Source organism: Phacochoerus africanus, chromosome 8 (assembly GCF_016906955.1).
Source record: "Phacochoerus africanus isolate WHEZ1 chromosome 8, ROS_Pafr_v1, whole genome shotgun sequence".
In the NCBI taxonomy this organism is placed as follows: domain Eukaryota; kingdom Metazoa; phylum Chordata; class Mammalia; order Artiodactyla; family Suidae; genus Phacochoerus; species Phacochoerus africanus.
Genome location: NC_062551.1, coordinates 98,216,893 through 98,230,764, shown reverse-complemented (window position 1 = coordinate 98,230,764; position 13,872 = coordinate 98,216,893). Strand labels below are relative to the sequence as shown.

General features: G+C 39.3%; 1 protein-coding gene across 1 annotated transcript in view; it reads left to right on the top strand.

Annotated features, from left to right (window-relative positions):
• The window catches only part of TWSG1 (twisted gastrulation BMP signaling modulator 1), a 49,447-nt gene extending 37,085 nt beyond the window's left edge, over positions 1–12,362 (top strand). The window contains exons 4-5 of the mRNA XM_047793712.1: positions 7,008–7,274; positions 9,656–12,362. Of these exons, the coding sequence (XP_047649668.1) occupies positions 7,008–7,274; positions 9,656–9,837 (449 nt within the window). The 3' untranslated portion in view covers positions 9,838–12,362. The remainder of the gene's footprint in view (positions 1–7,007; positions 7,275–9,655) is intronic.
• The last annotated feature ends 1,510 nt before the right edge of the window (positions 12,363–13,872 follow it).

Sequence of the window (13,872 nt, the reverse complement as noted above, 5' to 3'; positions counted from 1 at the left end):
TGGGCATGTCATTGAGAAGCAGAATGATTTTTCAAAATATGCTAAAAGCTTATGTATCGTCCTCAAGATAAGAAAATACCAAGCATAAAAATTTAAAGAAGAAAATTCAACAAGAAAATATTAGTCGTAAAGGAATTAATTCATGTTCTATTATGGAAATTTTCACATGTACACAGCAGTGGAGAGAAGAGTGTAATGATTCCTATATACCTGTCACCAACTTGTAGCAGTTCTCAAGACATCTGACCTTTTTTATTCTTTTTTCTTTGCGTGGATGTATTTAAAAACAAGTTAGAAACAGTAAATAATTTTTCCTCTTCCCCTTTCAATATCAATCTCTAAAGTAAATTCGAGAGTTCCCGTTGTGGCTCAGTGGTTAATGAACCCGACTGGTATCCATGAGGACACGGGTTCAATCCCTGGCCTTGCTCAGTGGGTTAAGGATCTGGCTTTGCCGTGAGCTGTGGTGTGGGTCGCAGACATGGCTCGGATCCTGTGTTGCTGTGGCTGTGGTGTAGGCTGGCAGCTATAGCTGCGACTCAACCCCTAGCCTGGGAACCTCCATATGCTGTGAATGCAGCCCTAAAAGACAAATTAAATTAAATTAAAAATAAACAAATAAATTCAGACACTTAGCCTTAGTAATCATAATGCCATTTGACACCTGACAAAATTAACAATAACTTCTTTGTATAATCTAAAATTCATTTTATGATCCTGCTTCTCCTGATGTCTCAGAAGTATTGTGTAATTGAATTGTTCAAATGGATCCAGACAAGGTCCTTGTGTTGTATTTGGTTGCTGCGTCTGAGTCCTCCTTTGACTGGTCACTGCTCTTTTTTTCTCGTGCCATTTGACATACTGAAAAAGCTGTACCAGTTTTCCTGTAGAGTATCCCACATTCGGGATTTGACTGTTTGTTTCCTTATATAATTTAACTTGTTCCTCCTGTTCCTCTATATTTCCAGTCTTTTGGAGCTAATATTATAAAAGTTTGATTAGATTCAGGTTTAATAATGTTTTGCCAAGAAGACCTCATAGTAATGCTGTGTGAAATGTAGCATGGTTTTCAATATTTTATGGAGTTCAAAGAAAAGTTCATTTTATCTTGAAATTAGAAATGTTTTCCTTTGAAGGAGTGACATTTGACAAGGAAATTCTATCACAGAGTCGTCTGGAAGTCAACAGTGTTCATGGGTTATGTTAAGGTAGCTGTTGTTTGCTGGTTTTCTGTGTTCAGAGTCAGTGTTTAGTAAGACAAGCAGATCTCATTGTGCATAGGCAGCAGAATGTACTTATCAAATTTGTTGATGTCAAATTTAGGAGAAGTCTAGTAGAGAAAGTAGAAAGGTGTCAGTATCCTTATCTGCAAATGAGGGAATTAAGCAATGTGGAATAAAAAGGAGAATTTTTAGTATATTCAAGATTAAAAAGGAAACCAATTATAGTATTAGAGTAATATAATTATTAGAAATACAGGAGAGAGGAGGAGTTAGTATTAAGTGGACTTCATCTTTCGTGTAAGAGGATTAATAGACAATGTCTAAAGTTGTTTTTACCACTACTCATAAATTAATCAGTTTTATTTGAATTCTTATAGCAGTAGCCACCAGAGACTCATAGAACAGACTTTAAAAGTGGCAGTATTGGGGAGTGGAATCAGAGGTGGACTAGGGGTGGGAGCTTGTAAGCTCCTCTGGACTCTGTTGTGGCTCCATGCATGCTCATTAAAGAAAGGAATAACTCTCTTGCCCCTTAGTGTTAATCTCTACCCTAAAATGTGGTTTTATTGAATAAGTTCTTAATTTGACATATCCTTAGTTTTCAAATGTCTGATGAAATAGGTCAGACTTATAAAAGAATTAAGCACAGATTAAAAAACACCTTCGGAGTTCCCGTTGTGGCGCAGTGGTTAACGAATCCGACTAGGAACCATGAGGTTGCGGGTTCGGTCCCTGCGCTTGCTCAGTGGGTTAATGATCCAGTGTTGCTGTGAGCTGTGGTGTAGGTTGCAGACGCGGCTCGGATCCCGCGTTGCTGTGGCTCTGGCGTAGACCGGTGGCTTCAGCTCTGATTAGACCCCTAGCCTGGGAACCTCCATATGCCACGGGAGCGGCCCAAGAAATAGCAAAAAGACAAAAAAATAAAATAAAAAATAAAAATAAATAAATAAATAAATAAAAATAAAAAACACCTTTGTGGGAGTTCCCATCGTGGCGAAGTGGTTAACAAATCTGACTAGGAACCATAAGGTTGCAGGTTCGATCCCTGCCCTTGCTCAGTGGCTTAAGGATCCGGCATTGTCGTGAACTGTGGTGTAGGTCGCAGATGCGGCTCTGATCCCGCATTGCTGTGGCTCTGGCGTAGGCCAGTGGCTACAGCTCCGATTAGACCCCTAGTCTGGGAACCTCCATATGTCGCGGGAGCAGCCCAAGAAATGGCAAAAAGACAAAAAAAAAAAAAAAAGAATAAAAATAAAAAACACCTTCGTTTAGGGTGACACCTACAGCATATGGAGGTTCCCAGGGTGTACCAGAGCTTCAGCTCCCAGCCTCCGCCACAGCCACAGCAATGTGGGTCCGAGCTGCATCTGCAACCTACACCACAGCTCATGGCAACACGGGATCCTTAACCCACTGAGTGGGACCCGGGATTGAACCCACATCCTCATGGATATTAGTCGGGTTCTTAACCCACTGAGCTACAATGAGAACTCCCAAAATAGCTTTTTTTTTTTTTTTTTGGTCCTATCAGAGAAGCAATGATTAGCAAAAACATATCATGAGGATATTAGGAAATTGTTTTTCTTATATACTGCAAGTAAAAATGTAATATGGCCCAAGTTTTAGAGGCAAAAATAGTAATATTTCTAATTATAGAAAATGTAGGGTCTTAAATATCTAACAATAGAGGATAAAGTAAATTGTTAACATCCATATAATGGAATGTTTTATATCCTTATAACTTTTTAAATAAGAGGATTAAGAATATTTATTTGCAGAGTAATAAATTATACCAGTAAAAGCAAAAAAATAAAATAAAAAAATAAAATAAAATAAAAAACACCTTCGTATTTAGTCCCTGTCAACCAAGAGCACGATAGCTGAGAATTCTGGCTTGCTCAAAGAAGTACTAGGAGGATTCTGGGCACCTAAAGGATTTGAGGTGTTGCCTTTTTAGTTGTTGCCATTTGTTTGCTGATTTTAGCCTCCCTGACTGTCGTGAGTGGAGCCAATTTCTTGAAAAATTTTAATATAATTAATATTTCAATTTTGATAGTGAAACAAAGCCACAAAGTAACAAACTTTCTCAAGAAAATGATCATGAAGATAAACTACAGAAAAGCTATGTAACAGTGATAAATTTTGGGACTGTGGCAAGATGCTTCCCAGGAAGGCTTTACTAACCAATTTAAACTATGGATTGTTAATAACTCTCCAAACAGAAAATGATCCATTGTGCGTAGTGAATATGGACAACTAAAGAATTTACATAAATTTCAAAAGGTTACATTTCCTGTGCAGGATAACTCCCACACTTCCTTTGAAGTTTATCAACATTGAAAGGATGCAGAATCTAAAGAATGCTTAGTGTGGAAATAGAGGGTCAAAATCTGTATTTCCTAGAAGAGTGTCTAGTGGTGATCTCTGGATAAAATCCTAATTAAAAAAAGAAGCCATATGAAAGTTTTATGATGATGCCATAAAATATTACCAAGCAAGTATTTACTTCATGCTTCCTGGTTTTATTTTTATTTTATTTTTTTGTCTTTTTGCCTTTTTTAGGGCCACTTCCTGCAGCATATGGAGGTTCCCAGGCTAGGGGTCTAATCGGAGCTGTAGCCACTGGCCTGCGCCAGAGCCATAGCAACACATGATCCGAGCTGCGTCTGCGACCTACACCACAGCTCACGGCAACGCCGGATCCTTAACCCACTGAGTAAGGCCAGGGATCGAACCTGCAACCTCATGGTTCCTAGTCGGATTCACTAACCACTGTGCCACTACGGGAACTCCAGTACTTCTTGGTTTTAATGCAGTGTATTGAGATAAGTTTGTTAAATACACAAAACTCAAAAAAAAATTTTTTTTTTTAATGTAATGAAATTTCTGGAAATGAGCCCTGAAGTTTCTTCAAAGTCTCCGTATATGTTGAGTTTAGCTCTTCTAACCATTGGACTCATCAGTTCTTTACTCTTTCCTCTCTGATTACTAATTTTCATTCATTATAGAGTCTGGTGGAAGAATATATTATATCTATGTGCATAATATAGGTATTCTAAGTGTTATTTGCTTCTCAGTGGCATTTAAAATTTATTGATGGAAAGTGATTATTAGAGCAGTGGACACAAAATTAGGCTGAATCATAGTTGGCTCTAATCCTAGATTATGTAACATTGGATGAATAACTTATCTAGGTCTTTTTCCTCTTTTATGAACAAAGGAGTCAGATTTCATCATTGAAGCCATGATTCTGTCATGCAATCTAAATCATAAAAGTTCAAATTATTGAAAGATTTTACAAAAAGAACATTCACGCCCTTGTTATCCTCAGCTCTTGCCTTGTTCCTTAAACTAACAAAATATGAAATACACATGAGCTGGTTTTTCCTCTTCCTTAAATATATAAAATACAGGAATTTATAAATTTGGTAAAACTTTTCAAACTTCTAATCTGAGGAAAAGGAAAAACTCCATATTAGACCTAGTAGATGCTAAACAAAAATGAAACATAATATGGAGTTCCTGCTGTGGCACAGTGGGTTAAGAATCTGACTTCAGCAGCTCAGGTTGATGTGGAGGCACAGGTTCGATCCCCAGCCCAGCATGGTGAGTTAAAGGATCTGGCGTTGCCACAGCTGTGGCATAGGTTGCAGCTGCGGCTCAGATTCAATCCCTGGTCCAGGACTTCCAAATGCCACGGGTATGGCCATTAAGAAAAAGAGAAAGAAAGAAAAGAAACAGTTCAGGTTTTTAAAGTGTGATGTTCACAGAAGGATATCCAGAGGATTCTGTCCTAGTTATTATTGCTTAGTAAACAACCTACACCAAAATGTAGTGGTTTGAAATGCTGGTAATCATTTAATTAGCTTATAAACCTACATTTTGGGCAAGGTTCTTTGGGGTAGCTCCTTTCTGCTCCACACAGTGTCAGTTAGGACAGCTCAAAGGCTGAGGCTAATTAAACATTTTCTCAGCTCTCCCCTTTATAGAAGAACTCCTTGGGAAAATTTTCTATAGTGACTACTTCTTTTGTACTATTTTCACTTTTAAAAATAATTTTTAAAAAATCTTTTTAGGGGAGTTCCCGTCGTGGCACAGTGGTTAACAAATCCAACTAGGAACCATGAGGTTGTGGGTTTGATCTCTGCCCTCGCTCAGTGGGTTAACGATCCAGCGTTGCCGTGAGCTGTGGTGTAGGTTGCAGATTCGGCTCAGATCTTGCGTTGCTGTGGCTCTGGTGTAGGCTGGCAGCTACAGCTCCGATTGGACCCCTAGCCTGGGAACCTCCATATGCCGCGGGAGCGGCCCAAGAAATGGCAAAAAGACAAAAATAAATAAATAAATAAATGAATGAATAAATAAATCTTTTTAGGGCTGCACCTGCGGCATACGGAAGTTCCCAGACTAGGGGTCGAATTGGAGCTGCTACTGGTGGTCTGCACCACAGCCACAGCAACTCAGGATCCGAGCTGTGTCTGTGACCTACACCACAGCTCACAGCAATGCTATATCCTTAACCCACTAAATGAGGCCAGGGATTGAACCCACATCCTCATGGATACTAGTTGGATTCATTACCGCTGAGCCACAATGAGAACTCCTAAAAATAAAAAAAAACTTTTTTTTTTTTTTTTTTTGGTGGTGGCGCTGTGCCCACAGTGTGTGGAAGTTGCTGGGCCAGGGATTGAACCTGAGCTGCAGTTGCGACCTGTATCACAGCTGCAGCAATGCTGAATCCTTAACCCACTGTACTACATGGGAACTTCCTAAAAATAATTCATTTTGAAGCAATTTCCAATGTAGAGAAAATTTACCAGAAAGGTAAAAAGACTCCCCAGTTATTAACATTTTATTGCATTTGCTCTATTACTTAGCACCCCTGTCTTTCTCCCTCTCCCTACACACACGCACACACCACACTCAAGGGCACACACTCCTATAAAGTCTTTTTGAACCTTTAAAAAGCAAGCTTACATAATGTCCCATCACTACTAAACAACCTTTTCTCCTTTGCGCATTGGTCTGCCAGATTTTTCCTTGTTAAAGACACCATTAACCCCTTCATGGTTGACTAGAATTTTGTAGAGGGTTTTCCAAGAGTACATCAATATGTTCCTTTTTGAACTTGTACCCACCAGTCTTAGCATCCATTGATGACTCCCATCTGATCAAACTCCTCTGTGGTGGTTGCCAAATGGTGATTTTCTCTTTCCTTCATTCCTTCAACATTTATCCTTTGACATTCTGCTAAAAGGAAGACTTTTCCTGTCTCCTCCATTTACTTATTCATTTGTTTTTAATCTGAGGACTCATCAGTTCCTATTTTATTCACAGGATTGTAATCCATTACTATCAATATTTAATTTTAATGCTGAAAGTGTATGGCCAGTGGGAGCCCCTTCAGGTTGCCTCATTTTTTTTTACATGTTCCATCATTCATTAATCACTTCTTTACTTTCTGGCCCAGAAAGGTGTTCCAGGGTCATTTTGTCCTTTCTCTGATCCAGCACTGGAGTCAGTCTTTTCTACAGGGAGCTCTGTTCCTCTTAGCCATGGAGAGGTATTTAGAAAACAAGATCTGTGCACTTGGTATACTCAATGCTGCTAGGGTGTCATTGCCTCTAGGCCCTCTCAGCAAGAATGCTAGGAAAGTATCTATGTCTAATGTTAGAAAGCACCTGATTTTAATGTGTTGAAGCTTGGATTACACAACAGCACTTAATAATATCTCATGATGTTTCAATCAGTGAGAAAAATAAACTTTTATTCTTTCCTCACCCCCAGGTATGTGTAATCCCCGAAACTACAGTGACACGCCTCCAACTTCTAAGAGCACAGTGGAGGAGCTTCATGAGCCTATCCCTTCACTCTTTCGGGCTCTCACAGAAGGAGACACTCAGTTGAACTGGAACATCGTCTCCTTCCCTGTTGCAGAAGAGCTTTCCCATCATGAGAATCTGGTTTCATTTTTAGAAACTGTGAACCAGCCACACCACCAAAATGTGTCTGTTCCCAGCAATAATGTTCATGCGCCTTATTCCAGTGACAAAGGTAATTGCCAATGGTTGACTTTTTCTCTCTTGCCCCCTCTCTTTCCATGTGGTCTGGGAAGCCTATGTGATGGTGATGTGTTAGAGCGGCTTTTTGGTTTTGAATGTGCATAGCCTTGTAAGTGTAGTAACCCCAGTCCCTGAGTAGACAGGAGGACTTGTTCTCACAACTCCTTCAGACTCAGTAATAGAGGCCATATTGGAAAATAGGTAACCTGGATCTAATTTTGATATTTATTGGCATTAGGCTTTGACTGCCCTTTTCATGAGATGGCAACAGAGCTGCTTTTACCTATTGCAGAGTTGCTTGTCGTCAGTATATGGAGGGTCCTCGGAGGTCAGGTTTCTATGAAGTGCTGGTGCTACAGATGGTGCCCAGTCATCAGCTGAATTTCTCAGTGAGCAAGTTGGTGTTACAGATACCTGATGTAGGTGTGTACTAACCCAGCCAGTTCTCTGCCAATGAGCTCTGTTGGTCAGAAGCAAAACTAAACAAGAGAGTGACATGTACAACTAGGAGAATGTGTTAAGGAACATTTATTAATGAGGACAGGTCATACCTTATCATTGGAATGTAAAGGGCATGTTCATAAAAGTCTGTGATGTTTTCAGATGAAGGGCTCCACACAATTTCCCTGTGGAATAATGAGACAATTATCAATATTGCAGTTATTTATTAAAATATGAGATAAATTATGCATAAACAGTATAATTTGTGCTTTTTTATTTGGCTTTTTTTGTTGTGTCCTCCATTACAACTCTACCTATCTAAAATAGCATGAACTTGGGCCATTAGTAGTAAAAGCAAAACAGCTTTTGTGTTTGTTTTTTTTTTTGTCTTTTAGGGCTGCAATGGCAGCATATGGAGGTTCCCAGGTTAGGGGATGAATCGGAGCTGTAGCCGCCAGCCATAGCCACAGCCACAGCCACAGCAATGTGGGATCTGAGCTGCATCTGTGACCTATACCACAGTTCACAGCAATGCCAGATCCTTAAACCACTGAGCAAGGCCAGTGAGTGAGGCCAGGGATCGAACCCACGTCCTCATGGATGCTAGTCAGGTTCGTTAACCACTGCGCCACAATGGGAACTCCCTTTTTTTTTTTTTTTTTTTTTAGCTTTTGTTAATAAAGAATAAGAATTCTTAATTCCTCTTAGGTTAAAGTCCTTTATAAGATAAATTCTAGGTCTTGGAAAACATCAGAAATGTACAGAATGTGTCTTGCTATCACTTTCTATTATAAAAATGTAAACAATCAACATAATACTAAATGATTCATACATTTTTCTCAAAGATTATTCAAATTCATGAACAAGCAGGGAGCCAATTCCTGGAAACACCAACCCAGGTATTTTCTAATAGCTAATGCTGGATTATGCCACATTGCTAACCACATTTGCATCATTCGAATTACTTTATTTTATTTTACTGTGAATTCTCAGTGTAACTTTAGAACAATATTTTCAAACTTGTTTTAGCTGGAGAATTCTCTCCTCATAGGAAATCTTTTTTTTTTTGTCTTTTTGCCATTTCTTGGGCCGCTCCCACGGCATATGGAGGTTCCCAGGCTAGGGGTCCAATCGGAGCTGTAGCCACCAGCCTACGCCAGAGCCACAGCAACGCAGGATCCTAGCCAAATCTGCAACCTACACCACAGCTCACGGCAACGCCGGATCGTTAACCCACTGAGCAAGGGCAGGGACCCAACCCGCAACCTCATGGTTCCTAGTCGGATTCGTTAACCACTGCGCCACGACGGGAACTCCCTCATGGGAAATCTTATCAGAAATGCCCAGTCTGAAAAGTGCAGCCCAGAAGCATAGCAGTTGCGGTTAAGCCCAGTCATTTCCTTCCAGATCAAAGTCTGAAATCAGATGAAGTGGTGGGAGAAGCCCTCTGTGTCTGAGCTGGAGTAGGCAACTCAGGCTTCCTTCTCCATGTGATTAACAAATATGATCTTTTCCTCATACCTCACTCATTGTCCTGTGCTGACCAGGGGCAAGAGAGCTAAGATAAATAACTGGTTTGGGTTTGTTTTTTTTTGTTTTTTTTTGCCTTTTTAGGGCCATACCCATGACATATGGAAGTTCCCAGCCTAGGGGTCAAATCAAAGTTGCAGCTGCCAGCCTACATCACAGCCACAGCAACACAGGATCCAAGCCATGTCTGCGACCTACCCCACAGCTCAGGGCAACACCAGATCCTTAACCCACTGAGAGAGGCCAGGGATCAAACCCACATCCTCATGGATTCTAGTCGGTTGTTACTACTGAGCAATGATGGGAACTCCTAAATAATTGTTAATAATATTCAGCTAGGTATTGATGTATTTCCTACTTTTCCTACTTAATGCTCTGAAATCTTAACCTTTTATCTTTCAGAGCACATGTGTACTGTGGTTTATTTTGATGACTGCATGTCCATACATCAGTGTAAGATATCCTGCGAGTCCATGGGGGCGTCCAAATACCGCTGGTTCCATAATGCCTGCTGTGAGTGCATTGGTCCAGAGTGCATTGACTACGGCAGTAAAACTGTCAAGTGTATGAACTGCATGTTTTAAAGAAGGAACAGAGATGTAAACCCAAGCAGTTTATCTAAGGTGTGAAAAGCTATGCAGTGGTATCTACTGGTTGCATCCGAATGCCAGCAGATTAAGAAGATGTAGAGAATTTGAGCTGAGTTACTTTTGAAGTGTGAAAAATCCATGATTGTGTTAAATTATGATTATAACTGCTCTATTTATCTTACTGCTCGCTGCTACTAATAAGCCCTTTCTTCTTAAACTCGTGTACAACTTTGGTAACATGAGAAGCAGATGCACAGAGAATGCCTTGAGAGAGGTGATGTTTCTAACACAAAGCCTGGTGTCATTTTCTTGTCACATTCCAAAAGCCTTTTGTGTTGGAGGTCTAGAGTATGTTAACCTTAGTTTTAATTTCTTCATGTACTACTCCTAGGACACTGGCTTTTTAGGGTTGTTTGCCTTTTTTCACTGTACCTGGTATTATTTTCTGTTCCATAAATAGGGTAGATATTCAAATATATCACCCTGAGAATTCACCAAAAAATCCACATAAAAAGCTTAATTTCAGACCTCTTTATGTTGGTTTTAGAAGGTAAATGCTTACTGTAGTTTAACCTTACAGAAGAGAATCCACCCTACACATACACATACTGGCAAAGCTTTAGGGAAAGTTTCTCCTCCTCCTCCATCCCCTGCCCCAAGTGCTGATGTGGGAAGTGCTGAAGCATCTTCATGAAGGCTTGCAGGGCACACCTGAGACTTTGTGAACTACTCTGCTGGGGTAAGTAATTAGGAAGGGAGAGCTTTTTTCTGACTTAAGGTGCTAGCCTAAAGAGCACCAGGAGTGGGAAAAACTGCCAAACTGGACTTTGGGAAACATGCCCCTTTTATGGAAATAGGGAAGCTGTGCTCACTGGGCACGGGGACAAGCCCGCTCAGCCTTAGTGCCACGTTCTCCAGTGGATGGACAGGAGGTCGGTCAGAGGCGATGAAGCAGAGTTAGCAGTATGAATGGAAAGGGTTGAAAATGCTGGGGGTTCTAACGGAAACAAACTTAAGATTATTTACATTAATTATTGTGTTAGTTTGTAATCTTTCCTTTAGGTTCACATCTAGATCAGATGTTCTTGTTAAACAAGGATAATCACACAGTAGGAGGTTAAAATAATGAACCCCCCCCCAAATTCTCTATTTAAGATGATGTTAACTCTAAATATACTACAGAATGTTTTGTCAGCTTTTCATATAATGTTTCAATGAAGATAAGCTTAAACTGTATGTGCCCTTCATGGCAATAAAATCCCGATCTTCAAGCATAAACCTAAAGTGTAAATATTTATATTCAGAGACTCTTAACTTTACAAAATTTCTCAAATAGTACATATTTGAATTACAAGTAACCTTTTAGGAATACCTCTTTGTATATCTAAATATTTTAGTATATAAAAATAGGTAATACTCTTGGACACTTTGTATTCATTATCTGAATAGTAGTTTCAAGATCATGTATAATATTATAATTAACTATCATGAAGTGTAAAGACTTGATACTGTTTCTGCTCTTTCAGATAACTCTGAGGTTATCTGTAACACTCAAGGTACTTTTTTAGACTTTTAAAAAGTTGAAATTTAGTCCTGGATGTATTTTTTTTTTTTTTGATAGGAAAACATCGAGATGTCCTTTTCTTTTACCTAGAATGCCTGTTTATAAGTGCCTTGAAAAAAACATAGTTCCCTGTCTTCATTAACACCTGTAAAACTGAAGGTTTTCTTGAACTTAAGAGAAAATTTTAAAGGAGTCTGCAGCCAGCTGCTTCATTTCAACTTTGCTGTTTTTCAGAGTAATTCATACCTGTGAATAGAGGAAGGCTTTTGTGTTTATTGACAACATGCTTAATGTTTCCCTAAATATGTCAGCAAACTTTTAAATACTGTATTTATCATCTTTTTTAGGACTTCTTTCTTAAATTTTAAAATATAATATTTCTTATTGGAAGAATAATTTCTTGAACCATGTTATGTTTTAACTGATTTTTCTTACCTCTATTTTGCTCAGTAGAAATTATCCCTAAATGTAATGGTTTTATATTCAAATTTTATTTAATTTTTCTGGCTTATGAAGGAGTTAGAAGAAAGCATTCACTTAAAAGATTCCATTTCCAGTTCTATAGTGTATTTCAGGTTTTAAATAATCACATTTTTCCAAATTAAAAGAATTTGGAAATTCTTTTCCATTTCCCAATTTCAGTCAATTTGGGAAACTGATAGCCCCACTAAAATTTACTCCTTCTAATACCAATCTAAGCACAATTCACTTCTATATTGATGCTGTGCTTAAAAAAATTAATCAAAAATTTATACTTAGATCAAAAAAATTAAATCAGTAGATATTATAAAAGCCATATATATAAAGGTTTCTTTCCTTTAGTAAGACATGAACTTGCTTATTGGTTTTTCTGTCCCCCCCCCCCCATAACATCTGATTATTAACCGAAACTGTACTCACAACTGTGGCACCAAAACAAATGATAATTCAAATACAATAAGTCTTTATTTACATAGATTCTGTAAGAGAAGTCTTTATTTATAAACGCAATTTCTAAAGTTTTAGAAAACAAAATTGATAAAATGTTAGACTCTTTGAACAGTTATTTATAAATCAGAATAGCATCAAAATGGAGAAAATAAACTAAGACTTCTGAAGAATGAGGTAAATATAAATAAGCCAAAGATTTAAAGCTTTTTATGAAAGCTTCTTTGAAGATTTTTAAATCTATTCTCCATTCCCAAGAGTTTGTTTGTTATATTTTACATGATCTACAACTCTTAAAGTTTTGTATTGTTTCTTTGGTTTTCCCTATAAACAAAAAAGTATTTTAATAAAAAATTGAAATGGGTGTGTGATGTTTTTTGTTAACTTCAGCAGAGCAAGCAAAAATAAGTTTGCTGTTTCTGTATAGTGAGGTTATTGTTTAAGGGATCAGCTAAAGCATGTCCCCCTCTCTGGAGATCCTTACAGATTCTATTGAAACAAGGGATCTACAACAGTCTGCTCTTTGCTTTTTCATGTGCCTTATTCCACTATGGGAAAGGCTTTGAAATGAAACACTCACATTTTCCTTCTTCAGCAGGCCTTTCAGTGCCAACCAGGCTCACAAGAACTTCATGATGGCAGAAGGAGTTACCAAAAGGTCCAGGTAGGAAGGTGACTCCCCGCCCTTCCTGGCAGGGATCCTCAAAGGCAGTGTTACTGGAATGGAGATCCCTAGGCTGTACCCTCGTGGTGAAATCACGTGGTGTTACTTCACAGGCTCTACCTTTAGACAGCGTAGTGGAGGGGGGATCGGGAGAGGGGGAGATTCAAGGGGAGAGTCAGCCTGACTGACTCCAGGGATGATGGATCTGAGGAATAGAATTAGTTTCAAAAAAGATAGTTCATTTGACTGGGAAGGCTGTTCTTTTGCTGATGGGTGTCCAATGGCGGGGAGTTGCATGGAGCTGAGAGGCAGAGTGGGTTGGATTGGGAGGGGATGTCTCTAAGTTTGAGAAGTCAGCAAGGACCAGACTGCCGTGCATGTGTGAAGCCGCCAGACACACCTGAAGCCTGTGGGTGTCAGGAGTCATGACTCTCAGTGCTCTGAGATTGTTCCCAACCAGCAAAAAAAAAAATTCATTTTACATCCTTTTATTTTGAAGTCTGTACTAGAAGGAGGGAGTCAGCAACAGCTGCCTTCACAGCTTTTCTGCATCCCCTGTTCCTCCCACCCCGAGAGTGGGGGCCCCCGGTACATTCTTGAGTTGGAATGTCCTTGCTCTTGCCAGTTTTTATAAGGAGCTCAGCACATTTGGCAGAACCTAGCACCCCAGGGGGAGGAGGAAACACAAGAGTGTAATCATTCTAAGGTAACTGTTAATTTATTAAAGCAAACCTTGTCTCTCGGGGTGTTCACAACTCTGCCTTTTGTGAGTTGTTCTGAGTGGACATACTAGACTTCCTGCGATGACCTTGGAACAAAGAGCTCGGTCCAGCAGGGGCCAGAGCACAGACTCTCACATGATTCCTGGCGTATG